This window comes from Durio zibethinus, chromosome 25, assembly GCF_047325235.1.
Source record: "Durio zibethinus cultivar Kanyao isolate XHJ-2024 chromosome 25, ASM4732523v1, whole genome shotgun sequence".
In the NCBI taxonomy this organism is placed as follows: Eukaryota; Viridiplantae; Streptophyta; class Magnoliopsida; order Malvales; family Malvaceae; genus Durio; species Durio zibethinus.
This window is the reverse complement of record NC_143186.1, coordinates 10,697,665-10,722,119: the sequence shown is the minus strand read 5'-3', so window position 1 is coordinate 10,722,119 and position 24,455 is coordinate 10,697,665. Positions and strand designations below refer to the sequence as shown.

The 24,455-nt window shown below is 33.8% G+C and overlaps 3 protein-coding genes across 6 annotated transcripts; 2 read left to right on the top strand and 1 right to left on the bottom strand.

Annotated features, from left to right (window-relative positions):
* Nucleotides 1-2,746: 2,746 nt before the first annotated feature.
* Nucleotides 2,747-7,405, bottom strand: LOC111276008 (glycolate oxidase 1). Of its 2 annotated transcripts, none has more exons than XM_022861707.2 (12): nucleotides 7,257-7,405; nucleotides 6,219-6,382; nucleotides 5,992-6,116; nucleotides 5,517-5,563; nucleotides 4,665-4,742; nucleotides 4,411-4,535; nucleotides 4,190-4,256; nucleotides 4,028-4,090; nucleotides 3,639-3,708; nucleotides 3,453-3,553; nucleotides 3,271-3,375; nucleotides 2,747-3,158 (listed from the first exon to the last, which is right to left on the bottom strand). In XM_022861707.2, exons 2-12 carry the CDS (start codon nucleotides 6,353-6,355, stop codon nucleotides 2,967-2,969), a joined length of 1,110 nt encoding a protein of 369 aa, XP_022717442.2. In that variant the 5' UTR covers nucleotides 6,356-6,382; nucleotides 7,257-7,405; the 3' UTR covers nucleotides 2,747-2,966. The 2 variants fall into 2 exon arrangements, with proteins under 2 accessions (XP_022717442.2, XP_022717443.2); XM_022861708.2 differs by having other exon boundaries at nucleotides 6,215-6,382; nucleotides 7,257-7,392.
* A 2,487-nt stretch (nucleotides 7,406-9,892) lies between these two features.
* Nucleotides 9,893-15,931, top strand: LOC111276009 (Nucleotide/sugar transporter family protein). Of its 2 annotated transcripts, none has more exons than XM_022861709.2 (7): nucleotides 9,893-10,106; nucleotides 11,370-11,477; nucleotides 11,587-11,621; nucleotides 12,179-12,291; nucleotides 13,809-14,070; nucleotides 14,192-14,460; nucleotides 15,541-15,931. In XM_022861709.2, the coding sequence occupies exons 1-7, from the start codon at nucleotides 10,002-10,004 to the stop codon at nucleotides 15,663-15,665; spliced, it is 1,017 nt and encodes a 338-aa protein (XP_022717444.2). In that variant the 5' UTR covers nucleotides 9,893-10,001; the 3' UTR covers nucleotides 15,666-15,931. The 2 variants fall into 2 exon arrangements, with proteins under 2 accessions (XP_022717444.2, XP_022717445.2); XM_022861710.2 differs by having other exon boundaries at nucleotides 15,419-15,551.
* Nucleotides 15,932-16,985: 1,054 nt separating this feature from the next.
* On the top strand, nucleotides 16,986-24,208 carry LOC111276010 (ubiquitin carboxyl-terminal hydrolase 25-like). Of its 2 annotated transcripts, XM_022861712.2 has the most exons (8): nucleotides 16,986-17,869; nucleotides 18,301-18,376; nucleotides 18,496-18,588; nucleotides 19,437-19,523; nucleotides 19,616-20,664; nucleotides 21,296-21,424; nucleotides 23,048-23,174; nucleotides 23,289-24,208. In XM_022861712.2, the coding sequence occupies exons 1-7, from the start codon at nucleotides 17,211-17,213 to the stop codon at nucleotides 23,160-23,162; spliced, it is 2,208 nt and encodes a 735-aa protein (XP_022717447.2). In that variant the 5' UTR covers nucleotides 16,986-17,210; the 3' UTR covers nucleotides 23,163-23,174; nucleotides 23,289-24,208. The 2 variants fall into 2 exon arrangements, with proteins under 2 accessions (XP_022717447.2, XP_022717449.2); XM_022861714.2 differs by lacking the exon at nucleotides 18,496-18,588 and having other exon boundaries at nucleotides 17,070-17,869; nucleotides 23,289-23,820.
* Nucleotides 24,209-24,455: the final 247 nt, after the last annotated feature.

Here is a 24,455-nt window from a genome sequence, read left to right as displayed (position 1 = left end):
GCATGGAAGTCGCCAGGAAGCCAGAACTAGAACAGAAGCATCGGCATAAATCAGTAAGCAAATGGTTGAACAAGAAAATGTTTAGACCACACAATTCCATGCCTTGGCCATGCTTAATAAAAGCTGTTAGAATTTCTTACCATTTGGTACCTTCAAGTCGTATTAATTATATATTAAACAATTAATTGGTGGTTCATGGCTTCAAAATTGTGAAAGTTTCTAGCTAGCTTGATGAATATATGACGGCATCTCATTCTTTTTCTTTTTCTTTTTTAATTTTTAAGAAAGAGAAATTCGAACTTGTCCTTTGATGGGAGATACAAGCATTCACCATTGTTTTATACGTGTGTTCAATCACATGCATTTCATATTATCTTTGAAATCAGTTGACTATATATATATATATATATATATGTACGTGTGTGTGAAGTTATGCTACGGCCACACAAACAAAAATGTAACAAATACAAAAAAATTTTGAAAATATTATTAAACAATAATCCAAATCGAATCGGGTTGGATTCAAACTTAAAAAACCTTGTTTAGTCGACCAGTGGACAAGTCTACTACAGCCGGCAGTTTCTGAAGGTAGAGATAGGTTGCCAAAATTTCTTCATGGATTGCATGGATGACCGGAAACCCCTCGTTTCCACACAAATTAAGGTGACATCATTGGCATTGCTCAAAACTTTTGGTGAAAACTATGTGCAAAAAGTTAATTGTCTTGTCTAAGCTGCCGCAAATGAATAATGATTTACAATATTTGTTGGAGAAAGATTCAGGAAACTGGAAACTGTTGAAGCGTGAAACATGCATCACCATGGATATATGTGCGACTGACACTCATAAATGTGGTGAAAAATGGGGTGAGATCATCGATCGATGCATCAGCTTTGGTACGTAATAATTTGTACCAAAAAAATTAAACAATTTGCATCAATTCGTGCATACATTTTGGTTTATCATGGTATTTTAATTTTCCATGAAACAGATTCTCACCGTACCCTTCTGAAGATTTGCATCTAACCTTTGTTGACAAGTTCAAACTGGAGTTGTTTCAATTATCACCTGTTTGGGGCTGCTGGTGTAAAGTGACAACTAAGAAATGGAAGGTTGTGAAATTAGAAAAACGCGCATCGTCATGGTTCAAAGCATGCAGGCTGAAGGTAAATTAATGTGCCTGACATTTTGATGACTTCTTCCTAAGAAAATGTCCATCGAGCATTTAAAAAATTGGATAATTCAGGTGAAAGAAAATGTTGAATAAGGCAATGAAGAATGCCTTTTCAGGAAGGGTATATATACCAAATAAGAGATAAATAATAATATGTCACAACTTTCACAATTCACACACCACAACCATAGAATCAACTGGTCCACACCACACAACAAAACCAAACACCCTTTTTCTCCCTACAAATTTCTAAATTACTCTGAAATAACACTCAATTAATATTAGACTGATGAATCACTAACTAGCTAGAACAGTATAATGCTTTTAGACGAAATATTTGAAAGCTGTTTTCATTTCCCCTCTTAAAGAATCCAGGAGAAAGGATGATACAAGAGACAAAATTTTTGTCCAATGGAGAAAATTTGGTCCCCCCTCTCCCCTTGATCAAGGTTGACATGGAATTCAGGAAGGCATAAAAAGACACTTTTGGGTCCTTTTCAGGCAATTTGCAATGTGTCATCTCGCCATTGATTGATTGGATCCAGCTCATTTTTCTTTCTCTCTCTCTTTTTCTGGGATGAGTACTTGCAATTCTGCTTGCATCATGGTTCATTGTATGTCTCATCGACATGGTTATCCGAAATGAAAGACGATTGATTTCGGAAAAAAAAAATCTATGTATGCATATGTAGAAGAAAATGTTTTAATGATTGAAAATGAATCAACGTGGCGAGTGTAAGGCCAGGAAGAACATTAACATATAGAATTGCTACCAAATGGAAACGACATGGACAAATCAATAGTACTAAAATGGTGATGGTATGAAAACCACAGCCCACCCAAATTCGAAGCAAGCTGAGAAAAGAAATTGTGGCATAAATGCAATCTTCAATGCTGATCAAGAGAAGTAAAAGCAGCTAAAAGGGCAAAGAAAAAATTGGAAATTTGATCTTTTTATCAAGTGATTGGCTCGGATGATGATGATAGACGGCGGCTATATATCCCATTTCTTGCAGGTCCAAGCGAACCGTTCCAATCCCCATCCAAATTCCAAAGGCATCAACAGTAATATATCTATATAGTACTATTCTAATCTCTATTGGGCCTTGCCTAAAAGTTCTTTTGATCCAAAAAATTTTTTAAAACAAAACTTGGGTACACTTTCAGCCCTAAAGAGGATATTGGCCCTTCATACACATATTAAATATTTTAATTGTTTGTCCTGGTCTTCACTTTTAACAAGTTTCAAATTACTCATCAGGGAAAGGAAAACATTTTATTTTTGCCCATTTGCTTTTAAGCTATAATGCAACATTTTTTTAAAAGTTATTTTGCAATGATTTTCTATAATGTATAAAATATACGGATGGGAAGAATTTTTTAAACCGACAAAGCTTGTATATATACACGATCATCAAAACTACCAAAATTTTTTTGAAAGCATTTTTGTTGTCTCAAAATTGGATTTGTATGATTAGAGTAAATCATCAATACAGATATAGAATTCTTCTGACAATCCCTGCCGATGCCTTGTTGTAAACCATCACTGCTGTTATTCCCATTAACCAAATGTGCTCAAGCAAAAACTATATACTGCCAATTGTTTAAAGAAAGAATATACAGTGAAGGCAGCAGTAGCCATGATCATCATTACAAAAGTTTTTTACTCATTGAAACAGAAATGTGTTTCAAAGAAAAGGCAGTGTGTCGAAGACCAAGTAAAATAAACCAATCTATCATCATTAATTTATGCCATAATTGCATTGCAGATGCTAATACTCGAACCATGGATCTATAACCTGGGGAGTGGACGACGGTGAGGACTGTCCCATTCAGTCACAATGTGCTCACGGGTGATTTCTTTGAGTGAACGACAACCACTCAGCGCCATGGTTAGTTCGAACTCCTCACGCAGCATTGAAAGCACTTTCCTCACACCAGCTTCTCCTTCAGCAGCCAATGAAAACACCACAGGTCGTCCAATCTGAGAGGACGATGATATTTTTGTGATGAAGATAAAAAGGATTATTTCAGTGGTGAAGAACAGAAACTGTGTGAAATATAACGACTGTTCCACGAGGCAGTCTTATACTTACAAATATACCAGAGGCTCCCAGGGCTAAAGCTTTGAAAACATCCGTTCCACGCCTAACACCACCATCCAAGAAGACAGGCACCCGCCCTTGTGCAGCTTTGACAACCTTGAAGTTAAGGATTTGTTAAACAATTGTTTTGGTATCGTTGTCCCATGCAAAATAAGTATGAAGCATTGGCTTACCTCTTCTAGGGCCATGATAGTGGCAGGAACATAATCAAGCTGGCGAGCTCCATGGTTAGAGACAATGATACCAGCTGCTCCAGCCTGTATCGCAATCCTTGCTGCAAGAGAATCATAGATCGTTCAAAATCAGCACCATATGTTATCAAAATGGCCCAAGATGCAGATGAATTCAATCTTTCTTACTATCTTCAGCAGTGAGTACACCCTTCACAAGAATTGGCAATTTGGTAATGGTCTGAAGCCATTGCACATCCTGGACATAGCCAATAGAGTTCATTTAATGCACTGTTAATTGAAAGAATCTTCAGACATAGCCAAACCATAACAAGCTCACGGTATTCAAATATCTGCAGCAGAAACAACGGCTTGGATTCCCATTACTACCAACTAGAATGAAGAATTTAAACCCGAATTCTAGAATGTATCGTAGATAAATTAGTTACAACATTTCATCTTTTCAAAGCTTTTTAGACAAATTTTAAATTTAAAAATTTGAGCGGTATCAAGAAAACAATATAGCATATAGATTATAGATCAACCAAAAAATCTCCCGATGTCATGCATGTACGTACCTTCCAGCTAAGGGTACGATCAATTTGTCCAGCAACATATGAAGCAAGTCCTGAGTCATCAGCCTGCATGGCTCGCAAGAACAAATTAACTCATTATTTGAATAGAAAAATTATATGGCTCTTTACTAGGTTGATAGCTGTACAGTTAAAAGGACTACTCACTTTATCCATCTTGCCAAGGTCCAAACCTTCAAAGTTCTTCAATGTCAAAAATGGTGGTAGAGTAAATCTGCAAGAGAATATTGAAGCAGAAGAATTCTTGAGTGTAACTTGACTTTCACATTTACATAATCGAACATCTAATGCGAAGTTGAACCAACTGTCACATGAGATATTTCAGAGAATGTTTCAAGGGAAACTGAGACTCTGAGAGAAAATGCTACCTGTTCTTGATGTCAGCTTCTCTGCGGCCGAGCCTTGGAGTATCAACTGTAAGAGCAATTGCCTTGAAACCGGCCCTTTCAGCTCTTCTCACGAGCTGGGCAACTACATTCCTGTCCCTATATACCTGGAGGTTACACATGCATTAGAGATCAGTTATCACATAAAGCCTAAAAACTTATCCCCAATGAATAAATAGGAAGATAAATCAATTGATTTTAAAAGATAAGACATCAATATACCATTTTAAACTTACATAGAGTTGGAAAAATCTAATGCCTGGTCCTGTTGAAGCAACCTCCTCAACACTAGAAGTGGCCCATGAGGATAATGTCTGAAATGATTACCGAGCAATTTATAAATGAAGTAGATTTAAAAAATCTGGTTGGATGATGAAGAGCAAATGAATAACAGCAATATCATGTAAATAAAAGAGTTCCAATATTTTGTCAAAGATTGGAACTTACCTATAAAGTCTGGCTAAAAGTTGTATTTAAAGTACTCAAAATATGATGGTTGTTTCTTTTTCATTTAGAAAAGCATGATGTGCAAAATGCAACTGATATTCGAAAATGGGTAAGCTCTAGGTTCATAACTAGCCATAGCAAGAAAGATGCAGCAGAAAGTATACATCTTAGACTTTTAACCAACATTACAACATTCTTGAGGCTTTGGGAGCACCACTAAGTTAATTGACAATTCTAATGTACTCGCATCACTTAAGATTTGCAGGTTATATCATTCATATCGCCAATTAAACTGGCTCGTATGGGTCATTTGGCGGTGTGAATATCCATTATGAAACTATGAACAAGAAATCAACTAAATTGGTCTTAAATATATATTTATATATATACATATTATTTTTTTATGAGAAAAATATATTATTTTATGAATTGGCCTTCTTTTCAAAAAAGGGAATGTTAAAAAACATAGTCAGAAAGGAAATACATGTATTTTTCTTCTTTTTCCATCAATTTCTTCTAAAATTGATAGTATAAAAACATTTACCAATTTGAAATTTTATGCTTCCCGTTAAACGGTGTCCTTTTCAGATTAGCTAAGGATAAATAAATATTAAATGGAAAGCTGGAGTGGGAAGCCAAACCATAATTGTTCCAGCTGCTGATGCAGCCCTTGCTGTTGCATACTCCCCTGTCACAAATTGAAAGATCTAATCATTAGACTGTCAAATCAAAATGCTTTCCATGAGACTATGAAGATTCATATTAAATTATGTTAAAAGAAAAATATGCTCCAGCACTAATGACAAATAAAAAAGCAGATCAGATATGCACATGATGTAATGGTTCAGTTACAGCTCTTCTTATAAATGCAATAAGATGTACCACGAAAGAAGCAACAAAAGTGAGTTTAATAACATGGCTATGCACTTGGAGAAAGTGTTTTTTCAATAAGAGAAGTACAATTAGGTCAATCATGGCTAATCCACCGAAGGTATCTGACTTTCTAGTTTGTCTACTTAAGCATATATGAAGTGATATGGTCTCATCCAATTCCTTGATTATAATAAAAATGTTCAACATAAAGGAGGGTAATCCTTTGAGAAAACAGTGCCATACCTTCAGGATGAGCCATTTTCTGCATTGCTGTTGGGGCAATCATGATGGGCATTGATATCTTGAAACCCAAAACAGTGGTAGTCATGTCTATCTTGCTTACATCAATAAGAATGCGAGGACGAAACCTATGCATTATAGGAATAAAGATTTCAAGAAATGAGACCTAAAACATTTGGACATAAAGGAATAATCTATTGTTGTTTTGCAATAACAGATAGAAAGCTCACAGGATCCTTGAGAATGCATTTCTGTTCTCCTGCAAAGTCCATTGGTCCTCTGCACCAGATGCATAGTAGTCATACACCATCTTCGGCAACTTTTGCTTTGCAATTGCCTCATACTCACTGACATTGGTTATCTCCATCTTTGCTACGAAATTTTAGTGTTCTGCCTGAAAATTTTACACTTGTTAGCACTTCAGCAACAAAAAGAATATGAAAGACTGATGGTTTACTCATTAGGACAATGATCCAATCAAATAGTGGGCTTAAAACTAGACCTGTTTTCTTCTAGACCATATCAAAAGAATATAACAAAAGAGTTTCAAATGCATGCATAAAACTACAGAGAAGGGAAAAAAAACTGATTTTCAAATGCATCCATTCACCAGAATTGACTGGATAAAATATATAAGATACAAATCCAGGTAAGTAAATGAATCTTTCATGTTTGAAATTGAGATTTTTGAGTTGACAGTATACAAGAAAGCAAGCAAACTCATATAATCTCGTATCCAAAATACATATACAATCAAGAAATCGACTATTCTGGGACATTTACTACACTTTAAGCACTTGCCTGATACAAAAATTATTGAAGCTCTTCCATTTGGTTGCTAGAAGAAAGATATCAAAAGAAAGAAATGAAAAGTAAATGAAGCAACCATTTTCAGCATTACAACAAGCGTACTTTGTTATTAGACCTTAAAATAAGGCAATTAAGTTTAGTTTTTGTTCTGGGAAACAAAGAATTAAGGTAAGTCTGTTGTCTTTGTATCATCTTACATATAACTCAAAAGTAAAAATTATGAAAGAAGGAAGGAGGAAAAGCAAAGACGTAAACATAAACGTAAACAGAGTGAAAACACATAATCATAAACATGGTAATCTGAGAGAAGTGTTGAGCCAAAAACGTAAACATGGTAAAATGTCACGTTATAAGAGAATTGAAGCAGAATCATGACAAGTATTTTAGCCTACTGTCTGAACCAACATACGGAAAAAAAGTAATGAAAAGAGAATGAAATGGAGTACATAGAAGCATACCTTTCCAAGACTATGCACCAGAGTGCATGCAGAGAAACCAGATAGAGATAAACTCTACTATATATTTTAATGTAAGAGAAAGAAAAGGATTGGCTATGAAAAAAAAAAAACAAAGGGCTTATATATGAGTTTGAATGTGACAAAAAAATAGTGGGGTACATATTATAGCATGTAGAATACATAAACCATACAAAAAAGGAAAGAGAAAAAAGTAGGAAATGATAAGTTAAGTGGATGAGCATTTGGAGGTGAGAATTTGAGACCAAATCCCGTTAGCTATTAGGGAACTCTCGTCCACATAACCTTTATGTGTTTCACGGTTTTTCTTTCTCTATTATCAATTCTTATCCAAAATAAATATAAATAAAAGGATACGGAAAAAAGATTAGTATAAAGAAGAGATATAATCAATCAAGAAATTTGTGAGAAGTGAAAGTGACAATGGTGGTTCTCTCTTCATATATATAAAATTTGAATGCAACGTTTTTTAATTTTTTTTTTTTATTTTACAAAAGAGATCACAGTAGTATCTGTTTAAATTTAAACTCAAATAGCTTTATAAATAATCAGAGTGAAGGTCCGGATTCATTTTCAAGTAGTCCTGTCATTTGTGTTTTGATTAGTTAATTCTTTTTAATTGGGACAAAGATTGTTTTTATAAGTCATAGGAAGTGTTACCACTGCTTTAAATTTAAATTAATTCCATGCTTTATTTGGGCTTGACCAACCAAAAGCCCAACGAAAGTTCAAAGAATCAAAAGCACGCCAACTTTGTAAGGTCAACAAATTATCAAAATATCCATTTGAACAATACGTGTCACGCAATGGATGGTCTACCACTTCAATTTTTTTTTGGGATCTAAATCTAAAAGAAGAGGTAGTATACCTTTCAAAAGAGAAAAAAAATTAGTGTAGATTCAACCAAAAATATATATAATGGTTGAAAAATGGTTAAATGATATAAAAACTCTATAACTATAATTAAAAATTCATATAAAATTTTTTTTATTATAATTAATCACTCCCTATAACAATTATTTGTATTTATTTAAATTTTAAATTAGTTTTTTATTAAATTAAATCGGATACGAATTATATGTATATATATATATATGATAGATTTGAATTGAGTATAAAAAATAATAATTTGATATCGAGTTGAAGTTAAAATGAATATAAATTTATTCTTATAAGTTCAGTTATCACTTTTAAGTGAAAGTATATATGTGATGGGTTTTTTTTTTTTTTTTTTAATTTTGAAAAGATAAATTTAAAAGAATAAATTTGTATGATTGATTATGCAAGTTATGAGAATGAAATGCATTCCTTATCTATAAATTAATTCATAAATTTTCACTTATCATAATTTTTATTAAAAATTTATATAAAATTATATTCATTAATTTACTAAATTTAATATTTTTAAGTAAAAATAAAAAAATTTTGGATCCGGGATAAAGTGTAAATACATTAGTTATCTTATATTTGGTTTCAATAATTAGGTTTAAACAAGTTTAGGTGTTGACAAATTTAGTAGAATTAATTGGCTTACACCATGCTCCATCAATCGCATTGACTAAAAAAAATTGTTAGAAAGGCATAAATATGTTCGGTTTTAGTTTGGGGCCTCCTAGATATTGGGTTTGGTCCGCATCGTTTATTTGATGGCATGGATATTAAATTTATTCAAGCCTTAGTTTAAGTTTGAAATTCTATCCTAATTAACTTTCATACACTTGTATAGTTATCGTTGCATAATGCAAGATTTTTTTTTCACTTAAAGATAAAAAATGTTCTTGAATTATAATTTAATAATTATTTGAAATTTTAAAATTTTATTATAATTAATTAAATCTTTAATTTTATATTCCAACTCAATTGAATATTTAAAATGAATAAAATCTGATAAACTTTAATCAATCAACTTTTGAATTATAATTAATTAAATCTTACAAGATTTTAAAGAGAAAATGGAAGAAAAAAAATAAGAAAAACAAAAGAAAAATAAAAGAAAATTATTTTATTTAAATTTTACATATATTAAATACAATACATTACAAACTTTAATATATTTTATTGACATTACATTAAATTTTATCTTTATTAAAAAAATTAATGATATTAACTTTTTATCTTGATTTAATTAAATGTAAATAAATCTTAAAAAAATAATTAATTATAATAAAGAGATAAAAAGTTTGAATTTTTTTAATTATAGTTCATGAGTTTTTTTTACCCTTAACAAACTTTATGTATTTATGATTGCAATACTTTTAAGTTTTGTTTATGCGTTATCTTTAAGAAGCAATTATGATGAACATCAAATTTTTTGGTTGATGAATCAATTTGAAATTTAATAATCATTATTTTTGAAAAATAAATTATTGATGTTATTAATAAAATATTAAGTTTTTAATTTTAGTGATTAAAAGATAATTTCAAACAAAAAAAAAAATAACACTCATAATTTTTATGAAAATATTCAAATGTTTATATTTCTAAAATGTAATGATTTATTATGTACTTTTGTCATCCTTATAACCAAGCTATACGGAGAGACCCAATTAAAAAGGACTTTAAAAGCCCAAAGCCCCAAACTCAAATAAATAAATAAATAAATAAAAATCTTCGTTTTTAAGGTTCTCAATTTTTGACCGCATTTGAAGCTCAACTTGCATCAAAGGTCTTCCTTTCGTTTTCAATATTCAATTACAGAGTGAAAGACAGTACAGCAAAGCCACAGCAATGGCGGATCCAATTAAGAAGAAAATGTTGAAAGAAGAAATCGTTACTTATGCTTACCTCCTCCTCTACATCGCTCTCTCCAGCGGTCAAATCTTCTTCAACAAGGTCGTTGTTCTTCCTCTCTTCTGGATCTCTCGTTTTCATTAACTTCATTGAGATTGAGAAAGTTTAATTTTTTAGACTTTATATTGTTGAAATTTTTATATTTTCGTAGAAATTAAGATTGTGTTTCTGATGTTTGTAAATGGTAAATTTGTGATGTAAAACTTTGCCTTTTTTGAGGTAATGCTTCGTATGTAACTTGATAAATACATCGATATTGAAGGCGTGCTGTTGTTTTATCAAACTTGCTTAAAGAAACATTGTTTTATTTGTTTAATTTGTCATGCCTTCCCCAATTTGAAATACATATTTTGCTGGTATTCTTGGTGGAAATGAGTGTCAAGGCAGTTTGAAGGCGACAATATAATAATTTATTTCGATGATTTTATGCAAGGAGACATATTTTCTTAATAGTATTCTAGCTTGCTTGTACTCCTCATGCTTGATGGGCCTTAGTTTTACATTATGTTTGGTAGGAAGGAGGGAAAATGGAGGAAAAAGAAAAAGGTGAGGAAAGAAAAAAGGAAGGAGCGGAAAGTAATTTTTCCTTTGTTTTGCTTAGCAGGAAGGATGAAAAATAGAGAGAAAGAAAGAAGTTAGGAGTAAAGTTGTAAATAAAATTTTTAATTTTAAGTGGAATGAGTTTTTGACTTTTTTCCTACCTCATTTGGAAGCATTGGATTTTGAGGGAAGGGAAATGTGCAAATCCACTGATTTTCCTTCCCTCTTCCTATTTACATCCTACCAAACAAAGGGAAAGATGGAAATAGGGGAGTTTTTTCTTCCACCCCTTTTTCCTTCCTTCCTCCTTTCCCTCTTACCAAGCACAATTTAGGATAGCTATATGCATTTGTGAATGATGTTTGACAATATGTTGGTAACTACTTAGATCCTCATGTGAGAAAATGCGGTTTTACTTATACTTTGTTATATGTGTCTGAAAAATGGTGACTCTTCAGTGGAATGGCGTAAATTGCAGTTAGTAACTATCTTTACTGCTTATGCATAATCTTTTTCCACAAACTTTTGCAACTTCAGAGTTTAGAGACTATGTTGTTAATGTCTAATACAATGTTTTCTCTATAAGTTCAAGCATTTTGTGCATTATTAACTGGACCATGTTGTCCTTCAATTTTCAACGTTGCTTGTTATTTTTGAACTATAGAATGGTTGTTTGATATGGTAAACAACAAGAAACTCTTATAACTTTGATTCATAAGGCTGATATTGGGTTTTTGTTTTCTTCCATTTCTTTGGAAATTGCAGTGGGTTTTGTCATCTAAGGAAATAAATTTTCCTTATCCCCTTGGGTTGACTCTGCTTCACATGGTCTTCTCTTCTGTACTATGTTTTTTACTCACTAAAGTCTTCAAGGTGCCCACAACACTATATATTTATGATAGACTGGTACTGTGCTATGATTTTTTAGTTTATTCGTTTGGCAAATTTTGATGGTTCTTTCTCTATTTTCCCCCCATCTCAGATTATGAAAGTTGAGGAAGGAATGACCATAGAAATGTAAGTTACTAACAGAGCACCTTATATATGATGCTTGAATTCTTAAGTTTAGTTCTATGTATTATTAGCTGCATGTTTCTTTACTTGCTGATTCATTAGTGTCTTTAATAGTAACTGAATATGAACAGACGCACTCTTGCTGAAAGTTGAAAGGTCACAGATGTGATCCGTTTTATTGATAAAAGGAAAGAAAAATGTTTCTTTGATGATACAAATGCACAAAACTTCTTGCTATGTCAGTTCGACAAGCCTCTAAGTACTTTATTACATTAAATTGCAAACTCTTATCTGGATGTGATCAAGATGGAAGCAGTTTTATGAAGAAGAGAAAGATAACAATTTTCTGATGATAAATTGAAATGCATCTCATACCATCTCTTTGGTCATAACATATCTTCCTAAGCTGTCTGATATATATCTTTTGTCATACATCTGATCTTTAATTGAGATTATTTTCAGAATAGCAGTACATCCTTGTTGCTATTTCATCATTTCTTGTATATTCTTCTTTTTCATTTTATGTATACATTTAATTTGATGAAGTTATATATGCTCAGATACACAACATCTGTTATCCCTATTGGTGCCATGTTTGCAATGACTCTTTGGCTGGGAAACACTGCCTACCTGTATATATCTGTTGCATTTGCACAAATGCTGAAGGCAATTAGTAAGTTGTCAAAATTCATTAGGCAAATTATGCTTAAACCCTATGTGCTTTTTGTGGGATTCATTTTAAGTGCATGTGCTTTTAAAATTTATTCTTAACCCCGTGCTTTTTTGCCTTTTGACTAATGGGGTTATGCTGTTAAAAGATGGCACATATGTGACAGCTTCTTCTGGTTTCTCTTTTTAAGCAAAAAGGCAGTCCTTGCTTCAGTTTGTTATGCCTTTTTCTTGATTTTTGAAGATCCAATAATCGTTATATGGAACCTTTAGAGACCAAAACACAGAAGGAACAAAGTGTTAAAGGAGATAACATATTCCTTTGATTCACATCAATTTGTTATAACAGTGAGCCCTTTCCTCAGTTTCTTCAGCAACAAAGAGAGCGAAATAGAATTATAAAGGGTATGAAGGAGAATTAGAAAATAAACATAGCTTAAGAACTAAAACCCTTCTTTTCTATATCAACTAAGTCGAAGAAAACAAAAACCTGAAGGCTCGAAAGCTCATTTTCTTCAAGCCACAATAGAGAGCACCAAGAGGGAAAAAATTTACGCAAAGAACCTTTCAAGCAATCACAACCCTGATACCTCGAGTGGTATAACAGTCAGCTATATTTCCTCAACATAATGCCCCTCGGTGTGCCATAGTGATACCCTCTCAGCAGAAAAGAGAAATGATAATATGGAAGCTGTTAGAAATATTAAAAGAAGAGGAAACAGAAAGAAAAATATCAACTAAATAAATTATTTTCAAGGTTCACTTGCTTCCTGTTCATAAGTCATATTGCTCATGAACCACAGCAGGGAGTCAAAACCTGTATGTTATTTGAATGCACACCACCTACATCTTTGAAGGAGCAGTTTGGCCACATTTGAAGCCATTGACTCGATGGACTAGTAAGTGGAGCAGCCATGAAACTTGACAAAAAAGACCAAAATCCTTGTCCAAGTGCATGTTCATGGTGGGTTTTGCATGTCAAAACTTGTCCATGTTTTCCATTCTGAATCGTATCTGCTTTTTCTTCTTCATTCACCTCAGTTTCTCTGTACTTACCAAAACAGTGGTTGAATGCTGGATCAAATACACACGCACACACACAGGTGTGCATGCATATATATTGACGAGGTTGTTTTTGCAAATTCATTCAAGTGGGTAATGGTTTGACTTGTTGATAAGTCAAACAGTGAGATGCGTGAGGTTAAGTGAAACTTTTATAGCATGTTATATGAAGTTAATTCTGCCCAAACCACGAGGGATTAAGTGTAATTGACTCTTTGTTGGGTTTTTCTACCTTTTCAGGTGGATAAGTAATGCCTGTATAAAAGTAAATGGGTCTCCACAGCTGTAAATTGTTTTTTGATTTTGCGTCAGATGTTAGTTTGGTGATTAACTCCTAGGTAATTCAAACACTGTGAATTAGGGTCAAGACTATGTGAATAAATACTTTTATTTTATATGTTACTTGTTATTTAGATGGTAGGTTGTGATATCACTACTTTTCTTGAATGATTTTTGCAGTGCCAGTGGCTGTTTTCATCCTTGGAGTTGCAGCAGGACTGGAGGTAATGAGCTGCAGAATGCTTTTAATAATGTCCGTGATAAGTTTTGGTGTTCTTGTGGCATCTTATGGAGAAATAAATATTAGCTGGATTGGAGTTGTTTACCAAATGGGTGGTGTTGTTGGAGAAGCTTTAAGACTTATATTCATGGAGATTTTGGTTAAGCGAAAGGGCCTCAAATTAAACCCTATATCTCTCATGTATTATGTTAGTCCTTGCAGGTATGTATTACATTATTCTTCTAATTTAGCCAGTATCCTCTTCACAATATTTCACTTTCATTTCTCTATATAGAATTGATGCCAGTTAGGATTGAATTTTGAATTTTTCCGTTCTTTGCAGCGCTATTTGTCTGTTTATTCCTTGGATCTTTCTGGAGAAACCAAAAATGGAAACCCATGGGATGTGGAACCTTCAGCCTGTTGTGCTAACACTCAACTCTCTTTGCACATTTGCACTCAACTTATCAGTTTTCCTAGTGATCTCACACACTAGTGCTCTAACCATTCGGGTTGCTGGAGTTGTCAAGGATTGGGTGGTTGTTTTATTATCTGCCCTTCTTTTTGCAGATACAAAGTTGACAGTCATAAATTTATTTGGTTATGGCATTGGTTAGTATCTGAAAGTACATTATCTTTTGTATCTTTACCTTTTCTAATGAGCATTTATCTATTATCATTTTGAGGATATAGCCAAGGGCTGACAATCCATTTACGTTATGGAGGGTTAGGATGTAGCTCAGTCATTCAGGTTATTCTTAAAAATTGACCTTAACTGCAGATGGTTTAGGTAGAATGAATTAAAGAATTCTGAATTGGTTGATAGGAAGAATGACTCCTTCAGGCATGGTTGGGCTTATCCGTGGGTTTGTTGGACTGGCCATGAATTTTTATGCTTTAAATATGCCAAAACTGCTTAATTTGTCTTGTTTTTCCAGTATCTTATCATGGCATTGCGGGACTGTTTAGTAGTATTTATGCCTTTCATAAACCAAATCTCTGCATTAGCTGTTTAATCTGTTCTTAGGGATATCTGATGCTACACGCTATTATTGATTTACTCCTGTTTTTTTTTTTTTTTTTTTTTGTTGCATTTAGTGTCAGTTCATTGTTGAAATTTATTTTAAAGGTTGGAATGACCATGGTAGACTGAGTGTTCTTGCTTTGGTTGCAATGGAAGAAAGGGTTCACATAAGTCATAACTGAACTAACTAGTTTGAGATTAAGGCTTACTTGAGTTTGATAGCTTTGAGATTCGGAAGACGTATAGGATTTACAGGATTATACTCTTCTGTCAGAAGTTTAGTTATCATTTTTGATGGCTACATTTCTCTTTAGTTTTAATTTCCAACTAGGTATATCTATAATCTTGGAGCTTACCCTGCTTAAGAAAAATTATTTTAACAATTAGATGCAAGCCATTTCTCACATACCTAATTTGTAGCTTGTCTAAACTAATATCTTATGCATGGTCATTTCGATGAAGTATGTAGTACATTTATTTCATTATGAGCTTGAATGACTTTTAAATGTTTCGGAAGTTATTCTCTCTAAAGCAGTTTCTTTGCAGGAATTATCCTGGTGCAGTCCTAGCCTTCAAAAAACTTGCATGTATCAATATTGTTAGATATTGGAGCAACTTCTTGCCTATTTCTTTTCGATGAATTAATTGAATTTATTTATTTTATGTAGCCATTGTTGGTGTGGCTGCATATAATAATCACAAGTTGAAGAAAGAAGCTTCTCGTCGTGTCTCTGATGACTCCCAAGAGGGGCAGGCCATACTGATGGCTGCATCCTCAACTCCAAATAGATAGTTATGTACAAGATGATTTTGAAGTATATAATTGCATCCGACAGAGCTATTCCGAATTGCCAGTTGATCACATTGGTCTCTATTTATTTTTTTTGCCACTACCAAGCTGCAGCCATTGTTATATTGGAGAAAGTGACATGTTGAGATCTAAGGTAAAGAAGAAAAACTGTAAAGAAATACTTGGAAGCTATAGTGATATGACTTTTACCTTTGATGTCTTGAATTTTATACACATTGACAATTGAAATGCACATGGTTTTATTGGTATGGATTTAGCAGGGTAAAACTTTCAGCTTATTTTGGGATATATTTTCAGTTTTTTTTTTTTTTTTTTGTGATATTGGACTACAGAATGTAAAGTAGTCTTCTCGCATTCCCTAAATCTCATTCAATCGATTTTCATAATTCGATGCTACAAAAACCAAAAAAAAAAAAAAAACACACACACACACACACGCACACAATACCTACTTGTCTGACGCATGAGGTGGGGCAACTCGAATGTACCAAGTCAAGGCCACCGTGCAAAATTTGGACAATCTGATGTGGACTGAGGTTATGAGCTGTAACAAGTCACCAAAGTCCACTTGAATTGCACTGAACTTTTCCACCTCTCCCACTTGTGGTAGTGCATTTGTGTCTAATAAATCCTATGTGTCCCCTCCATTTCCTTTTCTTGGTGTCTTATGCAATATGGCATTTTTCGTGTTTCTAGCTCTAGAAGAAGGAAAGCAAATGTTCCTATTAGTGATGTCCTTTTGCTTTGCTCCTTTTTTTTTTCCTCTAATTTATTGTAACATTGGTTTTTGTTCGTGTAAACTAAAATGACGTCATTTTTAAAAGAGTTTATAATTTTGAATACGATATAATAGAATATATAATTTTAAATAAGATATAATAATATAATATAAAAATTATAAAAAAAAAACATAAAAATGATTTGATTTAAAATTTTAATAAAAATAATATATATTTAACAAAAATAAAAAATAAATTTCATGTTTGACATATTTACATGAATTATTAAATAATAATTTTTGTATTTTATATATATTTTACATAAAACATGTATGACATAAATACATAAATTATTATTGTATAATTTCTAATACTTTAAATGAACCTAATCTATTCCTGTATAATTCGGGACGGAGGGATGAGAATGGAAAAAAAGGGCATATGATAAAAATGGATTATTGCCGAGTAGCTAAACGGGTATGGGAAAAGTGGGGTCCAATTTTCTTTGTCCAATTTCTGTCTGGGGGCCCACCACAAATTATTGATCCAGCTATAAATATGCTGTTACAAATAGAAAAAGGCCCAAAATAACAATTAATTAAGGGGAAAAAAGGGCTTTTTTTTTTTTGTTTTTTAAATGAAATAACGAACCCACACGAGATTTTTCTCCTTCTTTTGAAAGGCTAGCAAAGGGGAAATTTTGATTTTGAAAGCAAATTTTCCCTAAAAAAAATTAAAAGGAGATGCGACTACAGCGGTGTGGGTGGGCGTCCGATGAGAGATCGTCGAAGGAGGACCACCACCGTTGATGGGATTTGTCAAGTTGCAAATGACTTGGCAGCCGAGTCTACTCAGTGAAAAACGGAAGAAAGGTCCTCCATTAGGCTTAAGAAACCTCGGCAACTCTTGTTACCTCAACAGCGTTCTTCAGTGTCTCACCTACACTCCACCACTCGCCAATTTCTGCCTCCGTTCCCAACACTCCTCCTTCTGCGACGCCTCCGCCTCCAAAAATCCCCGCGACTGTCCGTTCTGTATCCTTGAAGCTTGGATTACACGCTCCTTAACCCTTGATCTCACCCTCGACGCGCCTTCCAAGATCCAAAGTTGCCTTAAAATATTCGCCCAGCATTTCCGGTTCGGTCGACAAGAGGACGCTCACGAGTTCTTGCGCTATGTAATCGATGCTTGCCATAACACGTGTCTGCGTTTGAGGAAATTGCGGCGAAAGGGAAGGGATGAAGAAGGAGGAGAACCGGTGAATGGCAATACCGTAGTTAAGGAGATCTTTGGAGGTGCTTTGCAAAGCCAGGTTAAGTGTTTGGGGTGTGGTGGGGAGTCAAATAAAGTTGATGACGTTATGGATATTAGCCTTGATATATTGAATAGCGGTTCACTAAACGAAGCTATGCATAAGTTTTTTCAGCCTGAGGTTTTGGATGGGAACAATAAGTACAATTGTGACCAGTAAGCTCAAATTTCAACTTAATTTAATTATTAGTATTAAGGTTTAGGGTAAGTAGCAAAAGCAGCCTTATTTGTTTAGGTGTTGTTGTTTGTTGTTTGATTTTGTTACATGCTTTTACTTTCTGAAGCAGAAAAGTAAAGTAGGAATTTTAAAGACTAGTACTATAGCTTTTCTAGAGAACAAAATATGTGGTTTAAATTGTTGTAATGTATTATGTTAGAATTGGTGTTATATGATTTTAGTCTATTATGATTTTGTATCTTTTATCATTGTTTTTGGCTTTATATAGACTTTTTAGGGAGACAAAAAAAAAAAAAAAAAGAAAGCAAAATTCAAGAGGAAAGCAACAACCAAATTGAGCCTGATTAAACACTTTTGTTTTTCTTTTGCTTATTGATTGTTTTTGAATGAGAAACTTATGGTTGTTTAGTTGCAAGAAATTGGTGGCAGCAAGGAAGCAGTTGTCAATATGTCAAGCACCGAATATACTTGTTATCCAACTGAAGGCAGGTTATGTATTTCTTTAAATTCATGATCATGGTTTTCATTGCCAATATTATAGTTGCTTAAGTTATTTTTTTATTGGTTTTTGGAGTAAAGGAGTATTGTTGGATCATTATGGCAGAGATTTGAGGGGATATTTGGTACGAAGATTGATAGACTCATTAAATTTGAAGAAGTTTTGGTTCTTTCAAGTTTCATGTGTAAAGCAAGCCAGGTGTGTTAAGTTTCCAATTCAACATATAAGTTTGTTTGGTTGGTACAAGTTGCATTTGGAGCATTATATGAGAATCTTAGTTTATCTTGGTGAATAATAATGATATAATATGAGTTGGAAGTTGACTAATAATATCTCTCCATAATGATAATGATAACTTGGGATGGTTTCCACTTTACTGAAAGAAGATAACCAATTAGAAAACTTAGATGAGAATGATGGTAAAGGAGGATGGAGCGGCAGACTAGCACAAGCTGAATAATCTGATTTGGCTGAATCAAGTTGGTTGCTGCTGAGAGAGTGCTGTGGATGTCATATTAGCATTAACGGCTTATGGGCTTTTCTTTTGCTTTTGTGGAGACTAGCTACAGAGCTTGCCTTGTTTGTTTTACTGAATGATTGTGGAATATTGTAGCATCTTAATGTGTTTGCTAGCAATCTTTATTATTTGACTTTTCTAGGACCGTTATGTCAAACATATGTTTATATTTAGTGAATGATGAAAATAGCCCTGGACTTTGTTATAGATAAGAGGTATGTTTTAGGGGTTAGTACTTATCCTATTCAATATTGCATATGCTTCAGTCATTTCATTGGTTGGTCAGCAATGTCGAGTAAGTCTGTCACCCTTATGTTAGAAGAAGAAAAGTGAATGGTAGTGATCGTCAAGGAGTGCATGATCTGTTTGAGGGAATTTCTGCATGTTTCTACCCAACAGAATTTGCTACTGTCAAAAACATTTTCTTTGTTAACCCCTATAAACTAATGGATTCTACTTGTTATATGACATATATCCTTTCTTTTGCTTTTTTTTTTCTTTTTGTAATTTTGTGTCATTTTCAATGCAGGATCGGCAACCAGAGTATAATCTATTTGGTACTATTGTGCACTCAGGATACTCACCAGAATCGGGACATTATTATGCATATATCAAGGTGCTTATGCTGTCCTGTTTCTTTCACTTTATATGTTTGCTTCAGTGCAGCAATGTTGATTAGTTGCTGACATTAGTTCACTGTTTTTAAAGGATGCAATGGGAAGGTGGTATCGCTGCAATGACTCCTTTGTCTCACTTTCAACTCTGCAGGAGGTCTTGTCAGAGAAGGCTTATATTCTTTTCTTCTCTCGCACTAACCCGAGGCCAGGGTATTTAGGTTCCACATTTTCTTCCAATGGAGTTAAACCACATGATTCTAATGGAAGTGAGGCATCCAAAATACTGAAAGCTGTTCAATTGAAACCGGTCCAAACAAAACATTGTATCGAACAATATTCACAGGAGGATAAGGTTGAAAAACTGTCTTCAAGCCCACAGGTTAAATTCAGTATTTCTGAAAATCCTGGTCCCAAAAAGCTTCCTGTTACAAATAATGGAAAAGTTGGCTTCCATAAGACTCAGAACATCGCTGTGAATGGAGTTTCGAAGGAGTCAATCCCTGTGGAGAAGAATGTGAAAGATATGTTGTCATTCATGAGCAGGAATGGTATTGACAAGAGTAGAAAAGTTGATGCTGTTGGTAGTGAAAAAAGCCAACCATTTGCACTGGCAAATGGAAATTCTATGAAATCTGATCCTTTTGCAGCTAATGGTAACAGGAGCAAGGTTGTTGGGGGGCAGGTTGATACTGCTATTTTTGATGCATGTAACAAATCAGTGCAAAAGAAAATTTCAGAAAATTCTTGTGATATTTCAGGGCCAAAGAGAAAATCAGAAGATTCTTGTGACACCTCAAAGCCAAAGCAAAAATTAGAAGATTCTTGTGATATCTCAGTGCCAAAGAGAAAATCAGAATCCTCTTGTGATATTTTGGGGTCGAAGAGAAAACCAGAAGGCTCTTGTGATAACTCAGGTCCAATGATTAAACCAAAAGAGTCCTTTGTTAACTCAGGGCCAATGAAAAAGTCAAAAGACTCCTGTGATTACTCAGGGCCAAAGAAAACAGAAGACTCCTGTGATTACTCATGGTCAAAGAAAACAGAAGACTCCTGTGAATTCTCCAGGCCAAAGGGAACATCCTGCATTTTGCTTTCCCAGGATGCTCAATCTCATGCCGAAGTTGAAAATATGAAAGAAATGTATGCAACAATTCTATCTCAATTGCTTTAGAGAAGCCTTTTATGGTATAATATTTACTAATTACTCTGTTGGTGCTGCATATTAGTCGTTTGCGATTATGAGGTTTTCTTTTAATGGCATTGTTTTTTCATGTCATACCTAAAATCTCTTTGGTTCTGAGATCAATTAGTTTGAACTAGAGCGTGGCTTAGCTGGTCTGAGAATTGTGGATTTAATCATTCTAGTTTTCCTTTTTGGAATTATATTAGAAATCACTTGTCAAGCAAGTGTCCTCTGCCCCCTTACTTGCTGTTAACTTGCACAGATAAGCAAGAACTTTTGTGTGTTAGTTTCTTAATTAGTTGAATTATAACCAAATTTTTGTTAGTGTGAATGTATACTTTATTGATACATATATTTATATATCTATCAAAATAGTTGTCTTTGCTTGTTTGTTATACTGTATCTGACAATAGTTATCCAGGTTTAGAGAATTGATTCCCTTACTGGCGTCAATACATTTTAGTTATGTAGGATTTCTTTACTGTTCAGCTATTCCTGGGTTGTGTTTAACTTTTCAAAAAAAATTTTTATTTACTTAATTTTATTTATTAATTTGGCTTGTTTTCAATTCGATGCACTATTTACCAGGTTGAAAAAAGAAGCTTCTTCAGTTTTGCGATCATGTGGCTGGTATGGTGATGTTTACAATTTCATGTTTTCGAGGAAGCAGTTGTGCTCACTGGAGATTGGAAGCACTCTGAGTGGCAATGATTTAGTGTAAGCCTTTCTTAAACTGTTTTGTAACATGTTTATTTATGCACAATTTAATTCTATGTTCACTTCAAGTATGCATGAATTTTTTAGGAATTTATGAACTTTGATGTAACAAGTTTTTGATACATTTGAGTTTTGACCAATTTCAATAAAATTGGTCTAAATTGTTTTTAGGTCTGACAAACTTCTGCTGAAACGTACTTACATAAAAAAGCAAGATTTTTTTTTGTTTCTAACAACCTAAAGCTGATTTGACTTTGGATTTGTGTTGCCATAGCCCGGTTTGGACCACATATATAATGCTGATTGGATTTAGAGTTTTCTGCTCAAACTAGCTTTTGAATCAAGAAAGTGCTTTGCACCACTTTTTTCCAAACCACAGTATTTTACTCCACCACGGGACCTGACTAAACCTTTTTCAAATTAACAATTATGCATTGAATTTATGTAGGTTTGTTATCCAGTTTTTTTACTTGTAGTTTAAAATATATATATATATATATATAACCTGTACTATTGTTTATGTACTATTAGTCAGAAACAAAAACCAAAAGATTGTTAATAAGATGCATTCCTTTTTCTTTTAATATTTAGTTTGTGTGAGGTGCTATTTTATGAGATTGATGTGATAGAGTGGGAGACAATTGCAGAAGTAAAAATCCTTTGGAGTAGAAGTCAATTCTAAAGGAGCTGAGGTGTAGTGGCTGGAAAAGGAATAAAATGATTGGAAAATAATGCAAGCTGACTGAGCAAGTCGGGGAGGTGAATAGTGTGAAGTACACCGTTGGTGACTAGGACTGGTGTAGTTGACTTGTAACCTTTTAGTTTTGGTTTCTAGATAATTAATGCAGAGCAAGGGTGGGGAAAAGGGAGAATGTAGAGATCAGGAAAAAAAAAAAAAAAGAGGGAAGGGGAGACAACCATAAGAAACTTAGAGAGAAAGAAAGACAGAGGAAAAGGGGGAAGCAGGAGATGCCCCAAAAATAACCGGCTAAAGTATCGATTCGTACAAACCATAATTCCCTGACACACACACACACACACACACTTAGGCACTGGACAAATAGAAAGAGAAGTTTTGCTGTGTGGAACTAATATGCATTAGTGGTTAATATTGGGTCTCAACAGAAGCATCTGTAGTAGTAGCATCTGAAATTGGTATCCCCTGCTCGCTGGCACGTATTGGCATCCTTTTCCCACGAAGCTTTGGTATTAATCTTTCCTTCTTGTCTGCAAAAAGGTTGCTGGCATCCTTCAGAATGTATTGATTTAGGGTAATTGGGCATTTTCAGATTTGGTTTTATTAGGGACACCATTTACGCGCATTTATAATCAGTTCCCTTTGACTGTGGATTTCAATTTGTACATCTGTTATACTCGCAGTTAGTTTTTTCCTTTTCCTTCAATTACTTTTGTAAGGGCATTTGCATTTATTTCATTAAAACATTAAAAATGGCTTTTTATTTCCTTTGCTAGATGCACTATCCAAAATTCATTTATGAATTTCATATTCTATTTTACTGGCAAGCAATCTCCCATCCTCTTATTACCGTTGTATACAATATCAGCATTATTAGGTTTCATGGATAGGAAACTTTGATTCATGCCTTTGCAACTTTTATGCAGGAAGAAGTTGATTGCAGATGCAAAGCCAACTTTTATTCCACAAATACCTGAGTCACTGAAGGAGGAATTAATTAAACGTCTTCAATCTTTTAACCAAACAAAACAAGATCCTTGATCAGCATAGTTGGTATTGAAGCAAATAAAACAACTTTTCAATTCTCAAAATTCAGTTATTCTGATTTCTGGTAATCATGGATTTGACTTCTTGGCTAACTTCTATTCTTGCCAATGTCTTTTGCAGTCCTTTAGCCTGGAACCTTGTTGTAGCATCTGTATTACTAATTGGTGTTTTAGAGAAAGAATATCATTTTGTGCATGTTACTCCTGTCGGGATCAACTGCCAGCAGTGGCAGGAGATTGCCTTCTTGTCGCATCAACATTTGCTGATGGCAGCAAGCATGATGCTCGTCGGTGCCCTATGAATGATTTTGAGATGACATGGCTGAGTTCAAATATTGCCTAAAGTTTTGATATTCAAGGCCTGAGCTATTTTTTTTTGGCAGAGAATTGAGGAAGCTTATTCATTTTGTATTATATCCATTTTGAATAAATCAGTAACATAAAATCTTCATTTTATGGTTGCATTAACAAATTTCCCATCAAAATGTGGTCGGATGATACACTCTGTATGTACTACTACCAATGAGTCAAAATCCTACCATGGCTGTTTCCTCATCTTTCGGTTCTTCCCCGTCGTTCGGAACTGTTGTAAATTGTAGGTAATTCATGGGCATTCTGTGGTGAGGTCTCTGCCTGGGTTTGCCATTTTCTTATTTTTGGTTTGCAGGCATGGTCGGAATGGCATTAGCAATAACGTACCATTTTAGGTGTACAGACGTAGGTGCTTGTTCTCTTGAATTTTCGGCCTGGCCTTTATGCAACGAGAGTGAGGATGGCCTTGGCAGAGAAAGGAGTGGAATATGAGACCAAGGAAGAGAATGTGTTTCAGTACCAAAAGCCAACTGCTTCTGAAGATGAACCCAATTTACCAGAAAGTCCCAGTTTTGATCCAAAAAGAAAAACTTATTTGTGAATCACTCATCATTGTTGAATACATTGATGAGGTTTGGAATCAGAATTCTCCATTGCTGCCTTCTGATTCTTAGCAGAGAACTCATGCCAGGTGTTGAGCTAATTATATTGACAAAAAGTTATCCTATTTATCCTTTATTTACTCCTACTTGATTATTTGTTTTACATTTATAAGCAAAACTTTGAGATAGATAGGATTTAAATCTTGATTATTAGAATTAAGAATTCAACACTTGGATTATGTAACTATTGGCAAAAGAATTGTGTAAATAGTTACATAAAAAAAATGTTAATCCGTGCCTAATAATATTGGTAAGGAAGATATTTAATTAGAAAAAACTGGGACTAAAATAATTGCATTTCAAATTCGACCTAA